The 20,935-nt window shown below is 55.7% G+C and overlaps 1 protein-coding gene across 2 annotated transcripts in view; it reads right to left on the minus strand.

Annotated features, from left to right (window-relative positions):
- The window catches only part of SAMD11 (sterile alpha motif domain containing 11), a 70,588-nt gene that overhangs the window by 16,394 nt on the left and 33,259 nt on the right, over window positions 1–20,935 (minus strand). For both annotated transcript variants that reach the window (XM_030289589.4, XM_041720311.2), the window contains exons 6-7: window positions 9,340–9,432; window positions 3,154–3,315 (exon numbers count right to left, since the gene is read on the minus strand). In XM_030289589.4, coding sequence (XP_030145449.4) covers window positions 3,154–3,315; window positions 9,340–9,432 — 255 coding nt within the window. The remainder of the gene's footprint in view (window positions 1–3,153; window positions 3,316–9,339; window positions 9,433–20,935) is intronic.

Consider the following 20,935-nt stretch of genomic DNA (forward strand, 5'->3'; position numbering starts at 1 on the left):
GGCACCCTGGGGTGGACAGAGCGGGCCAGGCCAGCACCACACCAGCCCACGCCAAGGAGCCCCAGGGAGGGGCAGGTGCTGCAGGTACAGCCCCTGTGCCCTGCCCTGGCATCGGGGAACAACAAGGGACACGGACACCTGAGCTGGGCACACCGAGGCTTCCTCAGGGGGCTGCTCTGTCCCAGTGAAGCATCAGGAGCCCCTCAGTGTGAAATCCCCCTGCACACAGCTCACATCCCACCCCAGAGCCTCCGCTGCCATTCTCTGCTGCACAGGAAACATCTCCCTGCCACCAGTGCCCTGCCAAAGGAAACCAAAACACAGCTGGGGAGAGCAGCACAGGCAGATTCACCCCCTAGCACACCCTGGGCAGGCTCTCCTCGGACACTGACCCTGCAGAGCCCCCACACCCACCCACCCCACCCCTTCCCACAGCTGCTGTGGAAAGCCACGGTGCTGTAGGAGCATTGCACAACCCTGGCAATGCCACATTTTCCATCTCTGTGTCTCTTTTCCCTGGGTTCTGGAAATCCCAGCCATCCCTAGTGGCACCAAGATGTGCCCAGCCCAGCCTGAGCTCCATCAGTCCCAGCAGCCAACATTTTGGTGATGCTCAGGGCTGGAGCCCCGCGCTGGGGTCAGAACGTTGCCACAGCCGCCGTTTCTGCTGGCAGGAAGGGGGGACAGCAGTGCCTGAATTTCTGGCCACATTCCTGCCCCTGTCCCCACGCCCCCAGCCGAGGGGACAAACAACAATTCTGAACTGCACAAGTCCGCAAGCAAACAACCAAACACCATCAGATCACAGAAAAATACCCGGAGAATTCACCGAGCCAGGGAGACCGTGCAACCTTGCAATGTTTATAAATTAATTATCTGAAAAACCCAGGTCACTCCTGATTGCCACGGCGGCTGTAATTTAGAAGGCTGGCGTGCAGCCAGCTCCAGGAGCCGCATCGATCCCGAGTGACCGCAGCAGCCCCCCGCTCACACCCCCTCTCCTCTCCCTTCCCCCCGAGGATCTGTTATTTACAATCCCGCACTCTGACAGTTGGGAAATCAGATTGATTGACAGTGGGACGCTGGCGGATGGAGGTTCCAGGCACGGAGACAGACTGAATTCAGAATGTGGGATGAATGCCACTGGGAGAACGGGGGCGGAGGAGGGTGGGGGGGCTGAAAAGCAATTAAAAAAAAAAGATTTCTAAATTATTAACATTTTTTAAATTATTAATGTTATTGGTGCCTCCATGTGAGGCCGCAGATAAACTGCGCTTTGTACTGGCACAAATAATTTATAGCCCAACCAGAGCCCTGTGGTGTGGAGACAATCCAAAAATACACCAAGTTTTGTCTTGTCAGTGTTCCCCGAGCGAGCCTGGCTGTGCAGGCTCCTTCTCCCCCCCTGCCCACCCCAAAACCCCAGCGTGACCCCCAACCAATGCTGATGAGGGAATTTAATCATCACCATAAAACCAGGCCAGGCTCTCAAGGTAACGAGCTCCTCTCATTAATTTGGGGGTGGGGGGGATCCAGCTGTCTCCCGGCTCACACCGGTGGCATGGACACGTCCCTGTGGCCAGCAGCCACCCAGGGCCAGCGTCTGTCACGGCTCTGGTCACACCCCATGCTCTGTGCCCTGCCCAAGCTCTGCCCGGCTCTGGTCATGGCTGAGTGTTCAGTGCCACCCTTTTGTCACCCCTGTCCCCCTCTCTGCGTGCTCCCACGTGTCCGTGTGCCATCCCAGCCCTGCGGCACACACGGCTGCCCTGGCAGGAGCTGAGCCTGCAGCCCCAGCACCAGCCCGAGCTGTGCCACCTCCCCACGGGGCCGGGGCAGGTTTGTGCCCGGCCTTTGCTGATAAGCAAATCCTCCCTGCACAGCAATCCCTTCCTGCCCCCAGAGAAGCCAGTCAAATCAAACAGAGTGGAAAAGAAGACAGCCTCTTCATTAACCTAACAAGGAGCCCTGGGGATTCACACTCCGGAGCAGAATCCTCCTGCAGCTCCTGCTGATGCTCTGCTGCCACTGCCGCTGCTCCTGAGCTGGGCAGGGACGTGCCAGCCCTGCCCACCTCGGGCAGGGAGCGGCACGGGACAGATCCTGGCACGGCTCTGCCCTTCACAGTGCTCCAGACCCCTGAACAGCATCGAATCAGTGGAGATTTTGTGGCCTCTGCCCATCCCCAGCTCTGCCTGATGCAGCTGAGCTCTCCCTCCCCTGTGGGACAGGACACGGCTTTGCAGGGACAAACTGAGCCAGTGCCAGCAGGCTCTGCTCATCTGAGGGCAGGTGAGGAGCACGCACCTGTGCAGGGTTGCTGCACCTGTGCAGGGATGCTCCACCTGTGCAGGGATGCTGCACCTGTGCAGGGATCTGCACATGTGCAGGGATGCTCCACCTGTGCAGGGATGCTCCTGGTCCTGCAGCCGCCTGGTGCCCCCTTTAGGCACAGCCCAGGCCATGCTGGGTGCAGCCAGCTCTGTCCAAAGCCCTGGGAAAAGCTTCCTCAGTCCCTGTGGGACTCATCCCGGGACTCCAGACCCTGCTCCAGCCCCAGGAGAGGCAACAACACCATCTCACCATTCCCATCCCCAAATGCCAGGGGTGGCTGGCACTCCAACATCTCAACCTCTGCTCCACAGCACAACCCAGATTTCTTACTCAGAGATTGCCAATATTCAGATGGACACAAACTCCTGGAACAGCAGCAGGACCCCCTCACCTCCCCTGCTGACCTCTCCAGCCAGGAAAAGCACATCCCCACGGGCGGCTACAGAAGGAGCCAGCACTGACAGCCAGCCATGGGCAGACTCCTCCACAAAGATGGAGAAAGGCTCTGCAGGACCCCCTCAGCACCACCAGGGCATGACAAACAGCCAGCACTGCAGCCCACCCACCCCTCAGTGCACACAGGGCTCAGGGACATCCCCCCGGCCCATCCCAAAGGAGTCCAGGGCTTGGGGACATCTCCCAGCGTCATCCCAAAGATCTCCTAGGCCCATCCCAAAGGAGTCCAGGGCTTGGGGACATCTCCCAGACCCATCCCAAAGGAGTCCAGGCCTCAGGAACATCCCCCAGGCCCATCCCAAAGGAGTCCAGGCCTCAGAAGATCTCCCAGGCCCATCCCAAAGGACTCCAGGCCTGCCCTACCTCCGTGGCTGGGCACGGCCATGCTGTTGGCCAGCTGGAAGAGGCGCTGCTGCTGCTGCTCCTCGAAGGCGCCGTGCTCGTTGAGGGCCGACATCATGCGCCTGTAGTGCTCCTCGGGGGTCATCTGCGCCACCTCCTCCAGCAGCGGCGTCTGCGACGTCTCTGGGGACACAAAGCCAAAATTCAGCAGCGCAGAAATCCATTCCAATTTAACTGAAATGTGCCACTTTAAACTTGCTAAATACGCTGTTTGGTCTAGTAACTGCAAGCCTAACAAAACTACCCCAGCTAAAGAAAAAAAATGCAAATTTCCACACTAAAAAATAAAAGATAAGAATGACTCCTCAAACCTTAAAAATCCTTAAAACAAACACGACAAAATGACCCAAGAGTTCTTTCTGTACTTTCTAATAAAAACTAAGTACAAGTGTAACTAGCTATAAGTATAATATAAAATCACCAAAATTAATATGCATTAACCTGTTATAAAATTCTATGCATATAAAAATTAATAAAAAAAGATCAAAAGTTCTCAGAAGTACGCATGTCCATCAAAGAGCAATGAGTCCCGACATGCGTTCACAGCGCTATAAATAAAAATACCCATTCCCTACAAATCTTTATTAAAATTATAGAATTTAATTTTTCATCCGCATTTCAACGCTCCCCATTGCCATAAAGCAGCTGTGTGGGCATTCCCAGCTCAGCCAGAGGGAAAGGAGAAAGATTCCTGCCAGGCCAAGCCTGGGAAAGGTCCCAGGGATGTAAACTATCTATTATCTCTCTCTTCATATTGTTTATAGATGTTCCAGCACCGTGTGCTACTCATGCTGCACCAATGGTGTGAAATGGTTTTACTTTAGGAGCAATGAAATTAATCTTCAGCATGTTGGTTATTTCCCCCACGGACCCGTGCCCGAGCACCCTGGGGACCCCCAAACCCCCTCCCTCCCTCTGCCTGCACCCCAGGAGCGTGGCTGGGGAGCAGGAGGGGTCCCAGGCCGGCCCCAGGTTTGTGTTTACTGCCAGCACAGCTCTCAGGAATTCCTGCTCTCCCCGGGCTGCTCCAGCACTGTTTTATCTTGGATCTCTCACAGGAAAAGCCTTTTCATTACTGGGAGAGGAACTCCCAGGCACGATGTGGCACAGGGGAAGGGGGGTGGCACTTGTCACGGGCACTGGAAATGCTGCTGGGGGCTCTGGGTGTCTGCACAGGGCAGAGAAGGGCTCCCAGCAGCAAAGGTGAGCGTGGGGCAGCCACAAACAGCCCAGGAGACGCCAGGCTGAGGGATGAGGCTGCCTTTGTGGGACACCCAACCCATGGGGCTCGGCCTTTGGGGGATGAAACTTTCCACAGGCTGCAATGAAACCACCCCCTCCCCAAAATCTGGGAGGGAAACAACATCATCATCATCATCATCATCATCATCATCATCTCATCATCATCCCAATAATAATAAAATATAACAACAATAAAACATAAAAATAAGTAACAGTGAATAATGAGTAATGGTAATAACAATAATAATGATAGTAATTATAGTGATTGTAACAACAACAATAATAATGATAATAATAATAATGATGATGATAATAATAATAATAATGATAGAGTCTGAGCTGCACAACATTCCAACACCAAGGGCTGCATCCCTGGCTCCCAAGTGTGAAAGGGAAATGATTCCAGCCCAGCCCAGCCCTTCAGCAGCCTCAGCTCGTGCCCCAGTGACACACATCTGCACCCTGCCGCCTCCCTGGGCAGATCCCAGCTCCAGAGGCTGCTCCTGGCCCTGCTGGGATGGGAGCAGGGTTCTCCCGCTGCCCTGGGTCCCCCAGCCCCAAAAACCAGACCCCAAGGCCGGGGCTGCTCTGGGAACAGCCGTGCTCTGCCTGCTCCCTCAATGCCACCCCAAACCTGCGGGACACCCCTGGAGCAGCAGGGGAGGGAGGAGAGGGCAGAATTCCCTTCCAGGTCTGCTTCCCACCAGGGAGGATTCCCTCCTCCTCCTCCTCCTCCTGCTGCCACCTCCCCCAGGGGCGCAGAAGCTTCAGTTCCCTCCCGATGCTCTTACCCAAAGGTCTCAGGAGCAAAGCCACAGACCCGATTTAGAAAAACACCGATTCTTTTTCCCCCCCCTACAGCTGTGTCATTAAAGCAAAAAAAGGGAGGGGGGAGGGGATTTAATAACACTTAATTACCATAAACTCTATCGGATCAGCCACAGAGCAGATTTCAGGTGCAAGGAGGGGAGGGAGAATGGGGGTGGTGAGGGGAGGCTAAGAGGAAGGAGGAATCCAGGGAAAGGCTGGATTTCCATGCTTAAAACTTGGAAGATTTCACATGACTCAGCCAGCAGTAATTCCAGCTTTGCTGGAGCTTTGCTGTCTGCTTTTGTCATTACCAGGGGTAATGCGGGAGACTGATCTCGCCAAATCTCCCGCAGCCGCCAGGTGTGAAATGGACTCTGGCACAGCCCTGGGGGGCAGAGCCAAGCCCAAGGCATCTGCTGGGCCCTCTGCAGAGCCAGCACATGCCCCTGAGCAGCCCAGCCTGTGCCAGGGCACTCGGGCTCTCAGAGCCACGGGCATCTCGCTGAGCACGGCCTCTCCAGGACATCTCCTCAGCCTCATCCTCCCCAGGCAGCCCCGGACACAGCAGGAGCACCCAGCCTGTCCATCCTGCCCTACAACAAGCCCATGACAAGCCAAGGCTCCCTTTATTCAACCCCAACCCGAGCTCGAGGACCTGCAGCAAAGCCATCTCACCCCAGAGCCATGGCCAGGCTTGGCCAGCAGCTCCAGGGGCTTTTCTTGCCTGTGCCCACCCTTGTTCAGCAGCCTGGCTTTGGGGGCAGTGATGCTATCAGCAAGAACGGGGCCTAAACCTCATTTCTTCCCCTGGGCTACCTGGACAGCTGCCAGAGCCAGCAGCAGATGGATGTGCCCCCCAGAACAGAGGGACAGACGGACAGAGGCTGGATCTGAAGCGCTCAGCTCTGCTTCTGGGCTCCTCCATTAACCAGAGATCTTGTTTGGGTTTAAATGGTCCCCAAGAGCCCAGAGAGGGGATGGCAGCAGCAGCAGCAGCCTGTGAGCTCATCCCCAGCCCAGGGGACGAGCCCCAGAGCGTTCCCTACGTGTGATTTCCAGCTCTCCATCCAGCCTGCTGCCCACCCTCCCCGAGCCTCCTGCCAGACATTTCTCAGCTGCTCCAAAGGGAACCGGGATGCTCGTCCTGATTCCCCCCATCCTCCAGGCTGGAGACGCTGGGGAAGGAGCCCTGAGGTGATGGGGAAGGAGGTGCTGGGGAAGAAGCCCTGAGGTGCTGGGGAAGGCTCTCCAGCCACGCAGGAGGAGGTTCCATGGGAACCGTGTCCCCCGTGTGCCCTGCCAGCACAGCCCTGGCTCCCACAGAACGTTCTGCTCCATCTGACAGCATTCCCCGAGACAGGGCTGGCTCCCTTTTGATCTCCAGAGCGAGCTCCGGGGAGGGGGCAGGGCAGGGATGAGGCTGCTTCCCTCTGCAAGGCTTTCCAGCCCTGCAGGTGTTTTTTCGCTCAGCCAGGGAGCAGCAGTGATTTCCTTGGCCGCCTCTGCTCCCCTCGCCCCGCCAGGAGCGGCCACGGCAGCGCCAGCGGAGCCACGGGGTCACTGCTCCTCTTCCAAGGCTCCTCTTCCAAGGCTCCTCTTCCACAAGCTCAGCTTCCACAGGCTCCTCTTCCACAGGCTCCTCTTCCAGAGCCAGCCCAGCTGTGCTTGAGCCAGAGCTGCTCCCAGGGCCAGTGTGGGATGGAGAGGGGCAGATCCTGCTGGGATCTCTGGGATGGAGAGGGGCAGATCCTGCCTGGAGCCCATCACCACCCCAGGGATGCAGGAGATGCAGGAGCACCACCAGGCTGCAGGAAAAGGGGTCCCAGGAGATGCTGCAGCCCTGCCTCCTCCAGCAGGACACGTGGGGCTGATGGGATCCTGAATTCCAGCCAGCCCTTGCTTCCCTTCCCACTCCCAAACCCCAAAGGGCTCTCTGGGTCCCAGCCACAGCCCCACACTGCCCAGCAGCACCCCAGAGCAGCAGCTCCCAAATCCCAGGGGAGTATCCCTTAGGGCCCATCCCATTTGGGAACGGTTTGGCATCCGTGGCTCAGGGATCCTGCTGGAATGGAACACGGGGGTTGTGTTTTCCCCACAGCATCCGTGGCTCAGGGATCCTGCTGGAATCACAGCAGGATGGGAGCTCTGTCACTGCCAGGGGTTAGGACACAAACCCTGGGGGTAGCCACTCCTGTCACCCCCTTTTCACACCAGGAAACAGCCCCAAAGCACAGAAACCTCAGCTCCTCACCATTCCAATGGAATTCCAGCATCAGCACAGCCTGGGCTAAAATTCCTGCACAGCTCTGGAGGGAACAGGGGCTCCCCAAGGATTTAATAAAAAACAGTGGGAGATCAGCAGAAGCCCCAGCCTGAATTTCCATTCTGTCTCACCTCAAAGTGGGAGTAAAAAATAAAACTTGGCTTTATTCAGGGCTTCCTGGGAACCCCTCTGTTAAAAAGCTGGGAGAGTCCCTGAAACTCCAGGAGCCAAGGAGCAGGATTCAGACCCCGAGTGCTTCCTGCAAAGCCAAGGGCTCCTCAGCCCACAAAAAACAAGGTGGGAAGGCCAAAGGAGAGGAACAGAATGAGATCACTTGACCCCGTGCCAGAAACATCCACCTGTGCCAGCTCAGGCACTTTTTTAGGACAAATCCAAAGGCAATCCCTTGGTTTCACGTGCTTGGTTAAAGTTCAGCCCATTCCCAGCCAGGTCCCACAGGTTCTGATCCCTGGACTCAGTTCTCAGCCACAAAAACTTGGAAACACGAGAGGCACAACCTCAGCAGGGACAGCAAAATAGAAAATGTGTCCCAGGGATTCCCTGGATTCATGTCTGATGGAACAAATCTGTTTATGAACCTGTGGCAGCATCACCTGGAGCTCACCTGCCACCAGAAACATTTCAGGCATAACACAAATAGAGCAGATGGGGGGGAAAAATCAAGCAAAGCATAAAGAAGAGCAGTTTAAAGGGTTCCCAGTACAATCTGAGGCATTCCTGCTGTTATGAAAGAGTTAATGGGCAGGAGAGGGTTACATAAAAGAGAGGATTTAGTATTTTCTATAGAGTGGCACCAGCACTCGGCATCCTCTCAGAGAATTCTGCCTTCAGAGCATCATTTGGGCACAAGGAGGGGAGACCCAGGAACATTCTGTGAGATCAGGACGCAGGACAGGGCCCCACAGTGGATCTCTGTAAAGCAGAATATGAAGTATGTGGGTTCAGGAAGGCTCCAGGACAAACTGCTGCAAGGAGTGCCCAGAGATTCCCGGGATGGGTCACTGGGAATCCAGCCCTGGCAGAGGCTCAGCTGGACTGCAAGGATCCAGCCCCACACAGCTGCTCTGCTTTGGGTGTTCAGTGGCCAGAGAGTGCAGCTTTGGGCACAGGGAGGGAGGTGGGTATTACTGACAGCTAATTAGTCTGATATTAACAACAAAGCCTTTAAGTAAACGGCCTGCAAAACCTCATTTACTCAACCTGGAGACAAACTCATTAACTGCAGGCTCCATTACCCAGCCCACTTTGCCAGTCGTAAAGAAAGTTTAAAAATCCTGTTTATAGGAAAGAACTGGAAGGCAAATCAAGAGATTAAAAAAAAAAAAAAACCAAAACAACAAACCAAACCCTAAATAGAGAAACCTTCTGCAGATTCCATCTCTATAGGAACGGTGCCATAAATGCATAAGAGAAAACTCAGCAGCCCCATTCTCCCTGACAGGCTCCTTTTTTCCCTTTAAAGGAGCAGATGCCAGCACGATAAGCCCGTGTGTACCTTTCACATTAAACATGTCATCAAGACATTCTGCCTGAAAAAGTAGGAACACCCCTAAATCCACCTCGAAGGCTGCAGCCTGCTTTTTTTTAATCATCAAGCAATTACAGTAATTAAGAGGCAATCCCTCTGCCGCCCTGCAAGGCTCCCTCCGAGGAGATAAAGGAAAAGCAGAGCCCTGCTCGCCTCCTCCTGCACCCCCAGTGCCAGACACAGCTCCCACCCCACAGCCCTCCCTCCTTAATTTCAATTAAGTTCCACTCAGGGGAAAGGAGAAGAAAGGGGAAGGGGATGGGGGAGGGAGAACAGCACTTACCCTTTGGGGACTCACTTCGGGCTTTCTTGCTCTCTAAAGGACACTCACTGCTGCTGTTGGGAGAACATACTCTTCTCTTGCCTAAAATTTCATCTGGGAGAGAGATGAGAGAGCTGAGTGTCAGAGAAGGCTGCACTTTCCTCTTTGCAGGAGCGACCAGAGAGACTTTGGTATTTTGCTGCTCTCTCTCACACACACAGACACACACACACTCTGATATTGCAAGCAGAGACAGGAAAAAATGAAAGTAAGAAAAATCATCATCTTGAGAGCCTTGATCTGCTTTCCTAATCACGCAGCCCAAAAGCACATAATGACTATTCATACACTGATCAATGCAACGTTTTCCAGCCATAAATTCTGAATCCAGTTGATTTCCTTACTGAGTTTCATCATTTGCTCTGGTGCCTTTTGTCCCCCCGGTGTTTCCACTCCTTTCATGCCCTGATGCAAAGCAACTGGGGGAGAGGAAGGGGAGGAAAAAAACAACACAGGGAAGGGAAAAAAAAAAAAAAAAAGCACAACAGATCTCTGAATCTTCCTACCACAGTATCTCTGTCTCTCTCTCTCTGTCTCTCTCTCTCCCAGTCTCTCCCCCTCCCTCCCCCCTCCTCCTTCAAAACCTCAAGGTCCTCAGCAATCTTCCCCCTCTGGATTGCACGGAAACACTCAAGCCTTTTGCATTACTGCAGCCCTCCGAAGCAACACCAAATCTCTAATACACAATTACAGCGTCCCCGAGCAGATTTTGAATCAATATCCTCCCCTAATAACGCCGGGGAAACTGAAAGCATGATGGTGCATATGGGCAGGAAGGAAGAGCCTGTTTGTCACTGCAAGCATCAAATTCTCATCTATCAAGGGCTTGTTAAAGATGCAGCATCTTTAAAGAAACAAAAAAAAAAAAAAAAAAACCCAGAAATCTCACAAACAAGCAGCACATTTGAGTGAGAATGGACTGGATCTGCCTGTGAGCCCAGACACTGCTGCAGCCTGCCCGGAACGCGGGGGTTAAGGAAGGTTACAAACCCCCTTGCTCCTATTTATAACAACAACAACATTCTGGCTGTTCCAGGGGACATTTCCAGCCAGCAGCTGTCCCCTGCGCTCAGCATCACTCCCCATCACTTGGGATGCAGCTGAGCAGCCAGGTCGCTGCCGTGGCAGGGATTTAGCGGGGGATCAGAGCACAGGCTGAGCACAGCAGCCCCAGCAGGTGCCTCTGCCCAAGCAGCTCCAAGTGGCATTTCAAGGCTTTAAAGAGCACCGAGGCTGCCTGCAAACTCAGCTTGCCACGACCCTGTCCCCAAATCCCTGGGCAGAAGCGGTTTGTGGCCGTGCAGAGCCCAAAGCCAAGGAAGCACAGCAGCACAGAGGGAACTGGGAAGAGCCAGGGAAGGACAGAAGCACCGCTGGAGCTCCCTCAGCACTTCCCATCCCAGCTGCCGGCTCAGCCTGTCCACAGAGTCGGAATTTTCTCACTCCTCCTGCCTCAGTTTACCCCGCACATAACTGCTCCTCGGCCACAGCTCCCTGAGCTCGGGGGTGCCTGGCCGGGAGCACACCCAGAGCCCCCAGCCCCTCCCTGGAATGCTCCATCCCTCTGGCTGGCTTTCCTGGAAGCCCTGCCCAGACAGACACTGCAAACCCTGGGTGCTGGGGGCCAGGATCCCATCTCCTGCTCTCAGCCGGGATTTGTGGCTGAGGAACAGCTCGAGTCCCGCTGCCGCGCTGGCCCCTCGCAGCCCGGCTGGAGCGGAGCAGGCTCCATGGAAAAGGCTGTGGCAGAAGCACGGGCTCCATGTGACAGCACTTGGAATGCCAGCAGCCAAGATTCCCTGCTTTCACAGCTCTGCCAAGGCACCTCGTTCCCCCCATCCCTGTTCCCTCCCGCGGCTCCTCTCCCACCCCCGGGCCCATCTGCCGGCAGACACTGCTCCGGGGCCTGCTATTCCCAGATTTCACAGATATTCCCTGATAGTCACAGATATTCACAGCTATTCCCTGCTATTCCCAGATATTCACAGATATTCCCTGCCATTCCCAGATATTCCCTGCAATTCCCTGCTATTCCCAGATATTCAGATATTCACAGATATTCCCTGCTATTCCCAGCCATTCCCAGCCATTCCCAGACCCTTCCCAGTCATTCCCAGACCATTCCCTGCCATTCCCAACAGCCCCACCTCCCTCCCAGCTAGCTGCAGCAGGGCAGGCAGGACCAGGATCCCAGGATCTCAGAATTTCCTCTTTTTTATTTATTTCTTCAGTTAGCAAAGCCCTGCCCTGTGGCAGAGACGCCTCTGGCCCCAGAAGTGTGGGGATCAAATCAGCAAGAGACACAGCGAGCAAGGAAAAGGGAATAAAGATCAGCATAAAGAGCATCACACGGACGTAACAACCAACCCCAGAGGCACTGAGCCAGGAGCAGAGCACAGGACTGAACTCCCATTTTCTGAGTCCCAGCTCAGCGTTTTGGGAAGTCAAACCCCACCTTTGCTTCAGAGCTGCAGAGGCAGCTCCCAGTTGCTTTAATGACTCGATTAACAGGCAGCTCCCAGGGTACCACCTCCAGCACCCATCCTCTCCTCCTCAGCGCCCTGCACAGCTCTGCCAGCCCAGCTCCCCCTGCCCAGCCCCTCCACGGGACCCTGCACTCCAGTCCAGCCCTGCACCCACCCAGCACCCACCCAGCCCTCTGTGCCCTGGCACCCAGCCCCAGGGCACCGCGATGGCAGCGGCCCCGGCCACCTCCCCCGGCTGTGCAGCAGCAGCAAACCCAACATGTTTTGCAAATGAGCTGGCAGAGCAGCTCCTGGTGTCTCAGCAGCCTCCCAGACACAGGCTGTGCATTTAGTGCCTTGCTGCTCATCGACCACAAAGCCCCAGGACAGATTTGGCTCAGCCCCTGCACCTGCAGAAGGCAACATGCACCTGGAGGGACGGGGAGGGATGGCTGGGGTTTTGTTCCCCAAATCCCTGCTTCTGCCTCCTCTGCCCTGCCTCCTTACAAAGCACTGCAGCTGAAAGGAAGCCGAAGCAGGGCAGTTTTTAATATTACAGCTGAAAATGAAAGACATTATCAGTAGAACCGTAGGTTATGAAGCCAGGCCAGGCAATAACAGCAGGAAGGGGGCAAACTGAGCACCCAGTGGCACCAGTGCAGCACAGCCCTGAGCACTGAACCCTCAGCCAGGCCTCCCACGCAGGTCCCCAGAGCCCACAGCACATCCCAGGCTCCTGCCAGCCTGCCAAGGCAGCGCAGCCAGCGACCCAGAGGGAGATTTGGACACCAAGGTCCAACACTTCCCCCAAAGCTGCAGAAATCAGAGTGGACTTTTTCTTCCTCCCCTCTTTGCTGGGAGGTCCAGCACTCACCTGCTGCAGTCCTGCAGCGGGGCATGCAGCCAGGGCTGGCAGCAGCTGCAGCCCCTCTGTCCCTGCTCGGGTCAGCCAGGCTCTGCAGCAGCAGCAGCAGGAGAAAGGAGCGGGCACAGCCCCTGGGCCAGCTGGCGTGGCAGCCAGCCTGGGGGGTATTTTGTCTCCTGCCCTGCTCTAATCCTCAGCCTCCCCGCACTCAGTAGAGCTGCCTGGCTTAAGAGTCATCCTCACCAACACATCTAAGAGCCCCAAGCCTCCTGATCAGCTTTCAGGAGAGGGCTTGGGAGTCTAAGTCTGGGGAGATTAGAAAACCTATCCCCAGGCTTCCCCCAAGACACAGGGCCCTTATCCCACTCTCCACAGGGAATCTGCCCAAGGACACTCGTGGGCAGAGCTGAGCAAGGGGGTCACCTGGAGAAGGGAACTCAATGGGGCTTTTGCTGAAGGGGCTACAAAGGGTCTCAGCTTCGGCCCAGGGACTGCACCAAATTCCTCTGCACCGTGCGCCTGCTCCAGCACAATGGGAAGACATCGAGACCTATCTCACGCTCCCCATCACAGCACTGGGGCTGCTCTGAAAGCTTCTTGGACCACGAAGGCCTGAGTAAACACAGAATGGAGCCAACTTCCACGGGAAACCACCCAGGCTGGGCCAGCCAGCATCCAACGAGACCACAGCCCCTCTCCCATCTCCCTTCTCATTATTTTAAGAGAGGGAAAAACATCCTCCCTGGCTCTTAACTCCAGCCCTGAAGAGGACAATCCCCACTGGCCAGTCTGGGATGCCTTGGCAGCCTCTCCCCGCGCTCCTCTGGCAGGGACAGCTCCCAGGAGCTGCTCTGCTCAGCCCAGCCCAGAGCTCCATCCCAGCCACTCCTCCCGTCCCCGTGTCCAGCACAGCTTTGGGGACACCTGGGCACTCCCTGTCCCAGCCATGGGCTTTTGGGAGGAGCTGCCCCAGCTCAGCAGCCCCGGAGCTGCTCCCAACAAAAGCTGGCAGAGGGAGAGGGGGATCTGTCCATCCATTCTGGCCAGCAGGAATCCAGGGAACAAAGGCAGGGGAAGCACAAGGTCATGGGAAGAACAGGCCGTGATTTAACTGGGGGCAACAAGAACGGGAGAGAAAATCTACTGGGGAAGCTGGGGGCAGGGAAGCAGTCAGCTTCTGGGATTTGGGATCCTGGAACAAAACCAGAGCAGGGCAGCTCCCGGGGCAGGGAGAGCTCCAGCGAGGAGAGAGGGACAGGCAATACTGCTGGGTCTCTGCACAGGGAATCCAAACCAGCTGCAAATACAGGCAGCAATCCCCTGCCAGCAGGTTGGCTAATGGTGCTGGGACACAGCAGGAGCAGCCCCAGCCTCAGTTATGGGCTATCTCCTCATGGAGACCCTTATCTCCCTGGGCATGCCACTCAGATCCTGCAGGAGCAGCCTGGCAGCAGGGCAGGAGGGCACTGCTGCCCCAGGACTGCCCAGCACAGCCAGGCTCTCTGCAAACCCTCCCTCAGCACGTCCCTTCCAGCTCCCTGCCCCAGGACTGCCCAGCACAGCCAGGCTCTCTGCAAACCCTCCCTCAGCACATCCCTTCCAGCTCCCTGCCCCAGGACTCCTGGGCACAGCAGGGAAAGCAGGGAACACAGGGGAGGGAGGGATGGGACATGGGTCTCTGCAAAGCAAGGAGGAGGCACTGCTGGATGAACCAAGGGGCTTCTCCTCCTGGCTCCCTTTTGGAGGATTTTGGCTCAGCCTGGCTGTGCACAGGAGGCTGCAGGGAGAGCCAGAGATCAGCGCTCTGGCCTCAGTGCATCTCCCAGCAGCACCCCAAAGGCTGGCCCAGGCTCCCCGAGCCCTCCCCAATGCCAGTTCAGCACAGCTCACAGGAAGGAGGGGGCTGAGCAGGATTCCCAGGGGATGCCACACCAAGCAGCCTTCCCTGGGCAGGGGAAGCAGCCTGGATCCCCTTCCTCAGCTCCACGGGACCATCTGCCTCTCCTCCCACCACCCCCAGGATCCTGCTACCTCCCACCCCCTTGCTCCATCTCCCCAGCCACAGCAAAGCACCTGAAGGGGATGTCCAACATTTCAGGTACCAAGGAGCAGAACAGAGGGAGGTGCAGGTGCTGCTGGAGCCATCCTGCTGCCCGCCTGGAACGAGGCTGTTTATCAGGGAAGGTGCTCCAGCATCCCCCTGGCTCCCAGGTTCTTATAAAATTCATTTTTACAGCGTGCACCAAAGCCACAGAAAGGTGGTAAATATTCATAGTATGAAAAACGCTCATGGAAAGGGTATACTGCACTTAAGAGAGAGATCTGAATTAATTTTATATGCTGCAGAGAGGCTTTTTAGCAATCACAAACTTGTGAATCTCAACTTTCTTTTAGAAAAGATTTAAAGAACGCAGCTGGGAGAGTGGGCTGCAAGTCCAGGCCTTTAGGAGGCTCATCTTCCTGCCTGGAAAGGAGCAGGTTCCAGTGAAGGAGGGAAGTCTGATCAATCAGCCCTGGGCACAAACAGGTGATAAATCCCCCTAGGCCAGGCTGGACAGGGCTTGGAGCAGCCTGGGGCAGTGCAAGGGGGTCCTGCATGGCAGGGGAGGCACTGGGTGGGATTTAATTCCCTTCCAGCACTCTGGGGTTCTGTGAGCACGAACCTCTGGGGCAGAGCTCATCTGGCCCCGTGGCCCTCGGCCCTGGGGATGTCCCCTGTCACCAGGGAGGCAGCACAGCGTCCCTGTGCCCCTGCAGGCTCAGGGTGAGTCCTGGGGTGGCCTCAGGAGCCAGCAGAGCTGCTCCAGCTCCTGGCTGCTCCTTCCAGAGCGTTTCCTCAGCACAGGCAAGGCCGAGGCCGGCGATCCCCAGAGCTGCTGGTGGTGCTGGACCCCCTTAGCACCATTTAAATGTCCAATTGCACTCATTCAGCCCCTGAAAAAAACGCTGCTCCTCCAGCCCATGACAGCTTTGACAGCCAGACTCCTTAATTCCTTTTTCTTATTCCCTTAATCTGTCATCTTTATCAGGCTGGGGAAGTGCCAGGCAGCAAGCAGGAGCCCCGGCCCCGATCAATCTCCACATTACAGCTGACAGAATGGTGCTAATAACTTATTGATCTCATGTTTGCCAAGCCCCAGTGGGGCTGAAAGGCTCCCATTGATTGGCTTGAGGGAAGGAGCCTCTCAGCTGAGAGCAGAGCGGAAAACCTTCAAATTGTCTTCTTCCCCAGGAGCTGGGAGAGGGAGGGAGCTGGGCAAGGGAGGGCAGGGACCAGGACAAGGAACCCGGGAGGAGGAGGGATGGAAAGGAAGAAGGATGTGTGTGTGTGTGAGAGAGAGATGGAGATTAAGAATGGAAAAGGAAGTGGGGGGGAAAAGGGTTTGAGAAGAAAGAAATGCGAGGAGGAGGGGGAAGAGCAGGGAAGGGGAAAGAAGCAAAGGCAAGAAAAGGAATTGGGAACAAAAAGACTGTGCAGAGCTGAAAAATGAATGAAACGGGCAGCTGAGCCTCTTCTTGCTCACAGCAAATCATTAATGAAATCCTTCCTGTGCCCATCCTTAAATAGCTCTTCCCACGTCTGCTCGTGCCTGGCACGAAGCGCTGCTCACTCCCTGGCACTGTGCAACCACGAGCTTTACCTGGGGACAGGGCAGCAGCAGGACAGTGCCCACAGGGACAGATCCACAATTTAACCCTGGCAAATCCCCACCCAGCAAGAGGCCAAGAACCACCAGGAGTCAGCAGGGATGCTGAGCCCTGCCCAGGCTGGCCTCGATGATCTCAGAGGTCTTTTCCAACCTTAGCTGAACTCCAACAAGAGGGCCCTGAACTGCCTCAGCTCCTTCTCCTCCAGCAGTGGCCAAGCCAAGAATAAAACCTGAGCACTCACACCAGCAAAATCCCTGCACTGACCTGTGCTGCCACAGCCAAAGGAAACAGTTCCGTGTTGGCTTTTCCCACCTTCCCCTCACTTCCCAAGACCTCTGCCTGTGTTACAAAAGGCTGTTGGTTGCATCCCGCTCCTGCAAGGCTTCAGGAGCTGTAAAAACAAAGTGAAACAGAGCCCAGGGAGGGGATGCAGAGCAGGGACAGAGCCTCGACCCTCACGTTGCCAAGGTAAACAATTGTCCTTCACAGGAAAACACGTCAACAACAGGGCCTGGGCTCCCAGCTCCTGGATGCCCATTTGGTGCTGATTTTCTGCTCAATTTAAGGCAGCAGTCCAATAAAGGCTGCTGCTTTTTTTCCCCGTTGTTTGGCTTAGTTAAATGAAAACATGTCTGCAGCCCAGCTCATTATCCCGCGCCCCCAGAGCAGCCTGTGCTGGGATGCTGTCTCTAACCATTAGCAGCAACATCCCTGATCCCAGCTCCTTTTCATACCCAACATTAACTCCTCCTTAGCATATGAAAGCTCTGGGTCTCAGTGCAAAGGCAAACCAGGTCACTGCAAGGCTCCTTGGCCAGGCCAGGGACACAGAACCCAGGGCTGGGTCTGTGCAGGCAGCTCTGGATCCATACTGGGAGCTACAAGAAAACCCCAAATTCTGACATTTCCGTCTCTTCACAGCCCCAAAATCCCTCCTTCTCCCTTGCTTAGCCAACAGGGCACCTCGTGGGAAGATGGGGCAAGAGGGTGAGCGCAGAACAAATCCTCTCACAGAGCCAGCTCAGCTCCGTGGGTGATGTTTGTGAGACACGGGCGTGAATTCTGCTCTTGCAGGGCTGCGAAAGCACCAGGGACACACGGCCCCCAAAAAGCAGCTGTCACACTGTCCCCAGCCTGGAAAAGCCCCCAAAAAGCAGGGTTCCTGAGGGACACACGGGTGTCACACTGTCCCCAGCCTGGAAAAGCAGGGTTCCTGAGGGACACACGGGTGTCACACTGTCCCCAGCCCCCAAAAGCAGGGCTCCTGAGGGGCACACGGGTGTCACACTGTCCCCAGCCCCCAAAAAGCAGGGCTCCTAATGGACACACGGGTGTCACACTGTCCCCAGCCTGGAAAAGCAGGGCTCCTGAGGGGCACACGGGTGTCACACTGTCCCCAGCCTGGAAAAGCAGGGCTCCTGAGGGGCACACGGGTGTCACACTGTCCCCAGCCTGGAAAAGCAGGGCTCCTGAGGGACACACGGGTGTCACACCGTCCCCAGCCTGGAAAAGCAGGGCTCCCGAGGGACACACGGGTGTCACACTGTCCCCAGCACGTGGCATTCCCACAGGAATCGCTGCAGGTGAAGATGCAGCTGCACCAGACATCCCTGCTCATGCTGGGCCAAGGCTCTCAGGGTTTGTCATTCCCATCACATTGACCAAAAAAACCCTGGAAAAGCCTCTCTGGGAGCTCTGCCCCACAGAAAGCTGCCCTGCTGCTGCTCCCCACACCACAGCCAGGGCAGCCTCAGCCCCAAATGTTTTATGCAGAAGCACAGGGAGTTTCTCCCTGCTTGGGGCAGGCCCTGGGGCTCTGTGCCCACTCTGTGCCCTCTCAGACCATGTCCAGCCACCACACCAAGTCCCTGAGGGGCAGAAGGAAGAGAGGGAAGAGCTACCCACCTTCCTCTAGCAGGAGGGAGCCTGAATCCTCCACTTCTATCCATGCAAATAGTCCTACTGCAACTGGAAACCCATGAAATGTGGCACTGCAGAACAGAGGGTGTTTGAGGAGAGAAAGAGGAGAAATTAACAGGATTTTTTTGCAGGACAGGAATGAATTAGAGCCTCGGGACCAGGACTCTGGTGCAAAAAGCTGGTTCGGGCCCTAGAGCAGCGTGCAAAGCACACCAGCACGGGGAGGCACTCTCTGAGACCCTCTGAGGAGGCACAGACCCCGTTCCACGCCCTTTTCCTCTCCTCCTTCCCCTATTAGCACCAAGGAGAGCACTCCCCACTGCAGAACCAGCAGGGCAGGAGGGACAGCAGGGAATCCCTGCAGGGTCAGCCCAGGGGAGAGCAGCCATGGTTTGCAGGGAAGCTGCTCTGGGGGCTTTGGGAACCACCAAAGCTGCTTTTCCAGGGGCTCTCCCTGCCCCTGTGCAGGCTGGCAGTGCCAAGGGCTGGCTCACCCCTCCTGCCTGCACAGCCTCACCCCCAGCCCCAGCTCTGGCCTGAGCCCTTCCCACCTTGCTGAAGTCAGAAAAGCCCCAGAACCACACACAATTATTCTTCATCCGTTTCAGCCCCTTTCTGCACTTCAAAGACCATTCAAGATCCAGTGATATTGCTGATTTCCTAGCCCATGCTGTTTGGAGCTACAGCACTGCCTCTAATCCTGCTTGTAACAACAAGTGAAGGAATTCCCTCGCAGAATTAATCACAAACCAGCCAGCCCTGCCAGCTTCAGCCTTTTCGCTGCCCCCACGGGCTGGCAACAAGCAGATCTGTGCCATTTGTGCTGTCCTTGTTCCCAGGGCTCTGCCGAAGCTCAGGCAGGGAGGAGCAGGCACTGCTGAGTCCTGCTCCAGCCGCACTCTGAGCTCCGTGGGGAGCACAGGCATCTCCAGAGAGCTCCTCCTGCCCTCCCTGGGACCAAACCCCACCCAAAAACCAGCGCCAGAACACTTGAGAGCAGATCCCAGCAGCCTGGGAGAGCCCCTGCAGCTCCCAGCCAGGAGTGATGCAGAACTTTCTGAACCCAATGCATCATTTATTCAGCATTGTTTATCTCCAGCTGCCTTTATGAGGGGGAGATTCTCATAACCCAACACACAGAGCTGTTCCACAGGGCAGACAGCCAGGGGCAAAGTTCCTCTCCCCTTCTTGTTGGAACAAAATGATTTCAACAACAACCAGTCCTTCAAGGAGCCAGCACCACCTCTGAAAATTCTGTAACAATTCCTGATTTCCCAGCTCCCCTCCCAGCAAAAGCAGCCCCAAAGCCAGAGTGGAGCCGGCCCTGGGCAGAGGTGACCAAGGCCCTGTCCCCTCAGACACCCCCTCTGCCCATCTGACTCCTCCAAACCCCCAAACCTGCCGTGTCCCTGAGAGCTCTGGCACTGCCTTGGTGGCCTCCTGCGTGCCTCAGCCTCTTCTTTGTCACTCCTGAATATTTCATGGATCAGTAAGGTTGGAAAAGACCTCCAAGACCACCCAGCCCAAGCATGAACCCAGCACCACCAAGCCACGGCCCCAGGTGCCACATCCACAGGGGACCCCAACACCTCCAGGGGTGGTGACCCACCACTGCCCTGGGCAGCCTCTTCCAAAGCTTTTCCCCAAGAAATTGTTCCTAATATTGAACCCAAACCTCCCCTGGCACAACTTGAGGCCATTTCTTACAGTTTCTGATTTAAGAAACAAACCAGAGCACCCCAAAGACGAATTAAGGAACAGGAATCAGAGCTTCTACACCTCATCTTTTCTCCTGGTGGGAAGGAGAAGAACCCTTTGCATTTCTGGAATGCGACAGGTCTCAGAGCATTCCAGCAATGCTGCTCAAGCCCAGCAGTCTCTCTGCAAAGCAAACAATACTGAAACCGATTCTGACACCCAGGGTCAGCCGAGCCACACAGACTCCAGCAGGGTCATAGGGAAAAATGGATTTATGGCCAGTTTAGCTTTTGGAGTTGTGCAGGGAAAGGGGCTTTGGGAAATTGTTAATGATGAGATTGGAGATTCAGCTGTGAAAGCAAAGTCTGGGAGCTGATTTACAGACACCACGAATCCCTCCTGGGCACCTCTGGGACTGAAGATGTGATTTAAGTTTTCACCCCCCCATTCCCAAAGACATTCCCAAAGGGTGTCAGGTGTGGGGTTCCCTCTGGATTTGGGGTTCACTCACACACTCCACAGAATGACTGACAAAATACATGAACAACTCCACAACCAGACAGATTTTCTGAAAAGGCCTAAATTAACACACAGACCCAGCTCTGATTTGGAAGGGCAGGGGTCACTCAGTATAAAAACTGACAGAAACCCCAGTTTTCCCTCAGCTTTTCTTTCTAATGGAAGGATCCTGCAATCAACAAGCAGATCTTGGTTTATTTATTCTCACAGGCTGACCTCTGCACGTTTGCCTCCAGAGCATCCTTCCCCACACCCCCTCCCTGACACCCAGGATCCCACAGGAGCATTTCTGGTTCCACACCCAGGGGAACAACTCAAAAACGGCCAGGCAGCCCCAGAAACCCCAACAACCCTGCTCCCAGAGGAGCTGGCAGGCCCAGCAGAGCGTGGGGAAGCTCAGCTTAATGAAATTACAAATCGAATCACGCTCTCTGCGAGG

This window comes from Taeniopygia guttata, chromosome 21 (assembly GCF_048771995.1).
Source record: "Taeniopygia guttata chromosome 21, bTaeGut7.mat, whole genome shotgun sequence".
In the NCBI taxonomy this organism is placed as follows: domain Eukaryota; kingdom Metazoa; phylum Chordata; class Aves; order Passeriformes; family Estrildidae; genus Taeniopygia; species Taeniopygia guttata.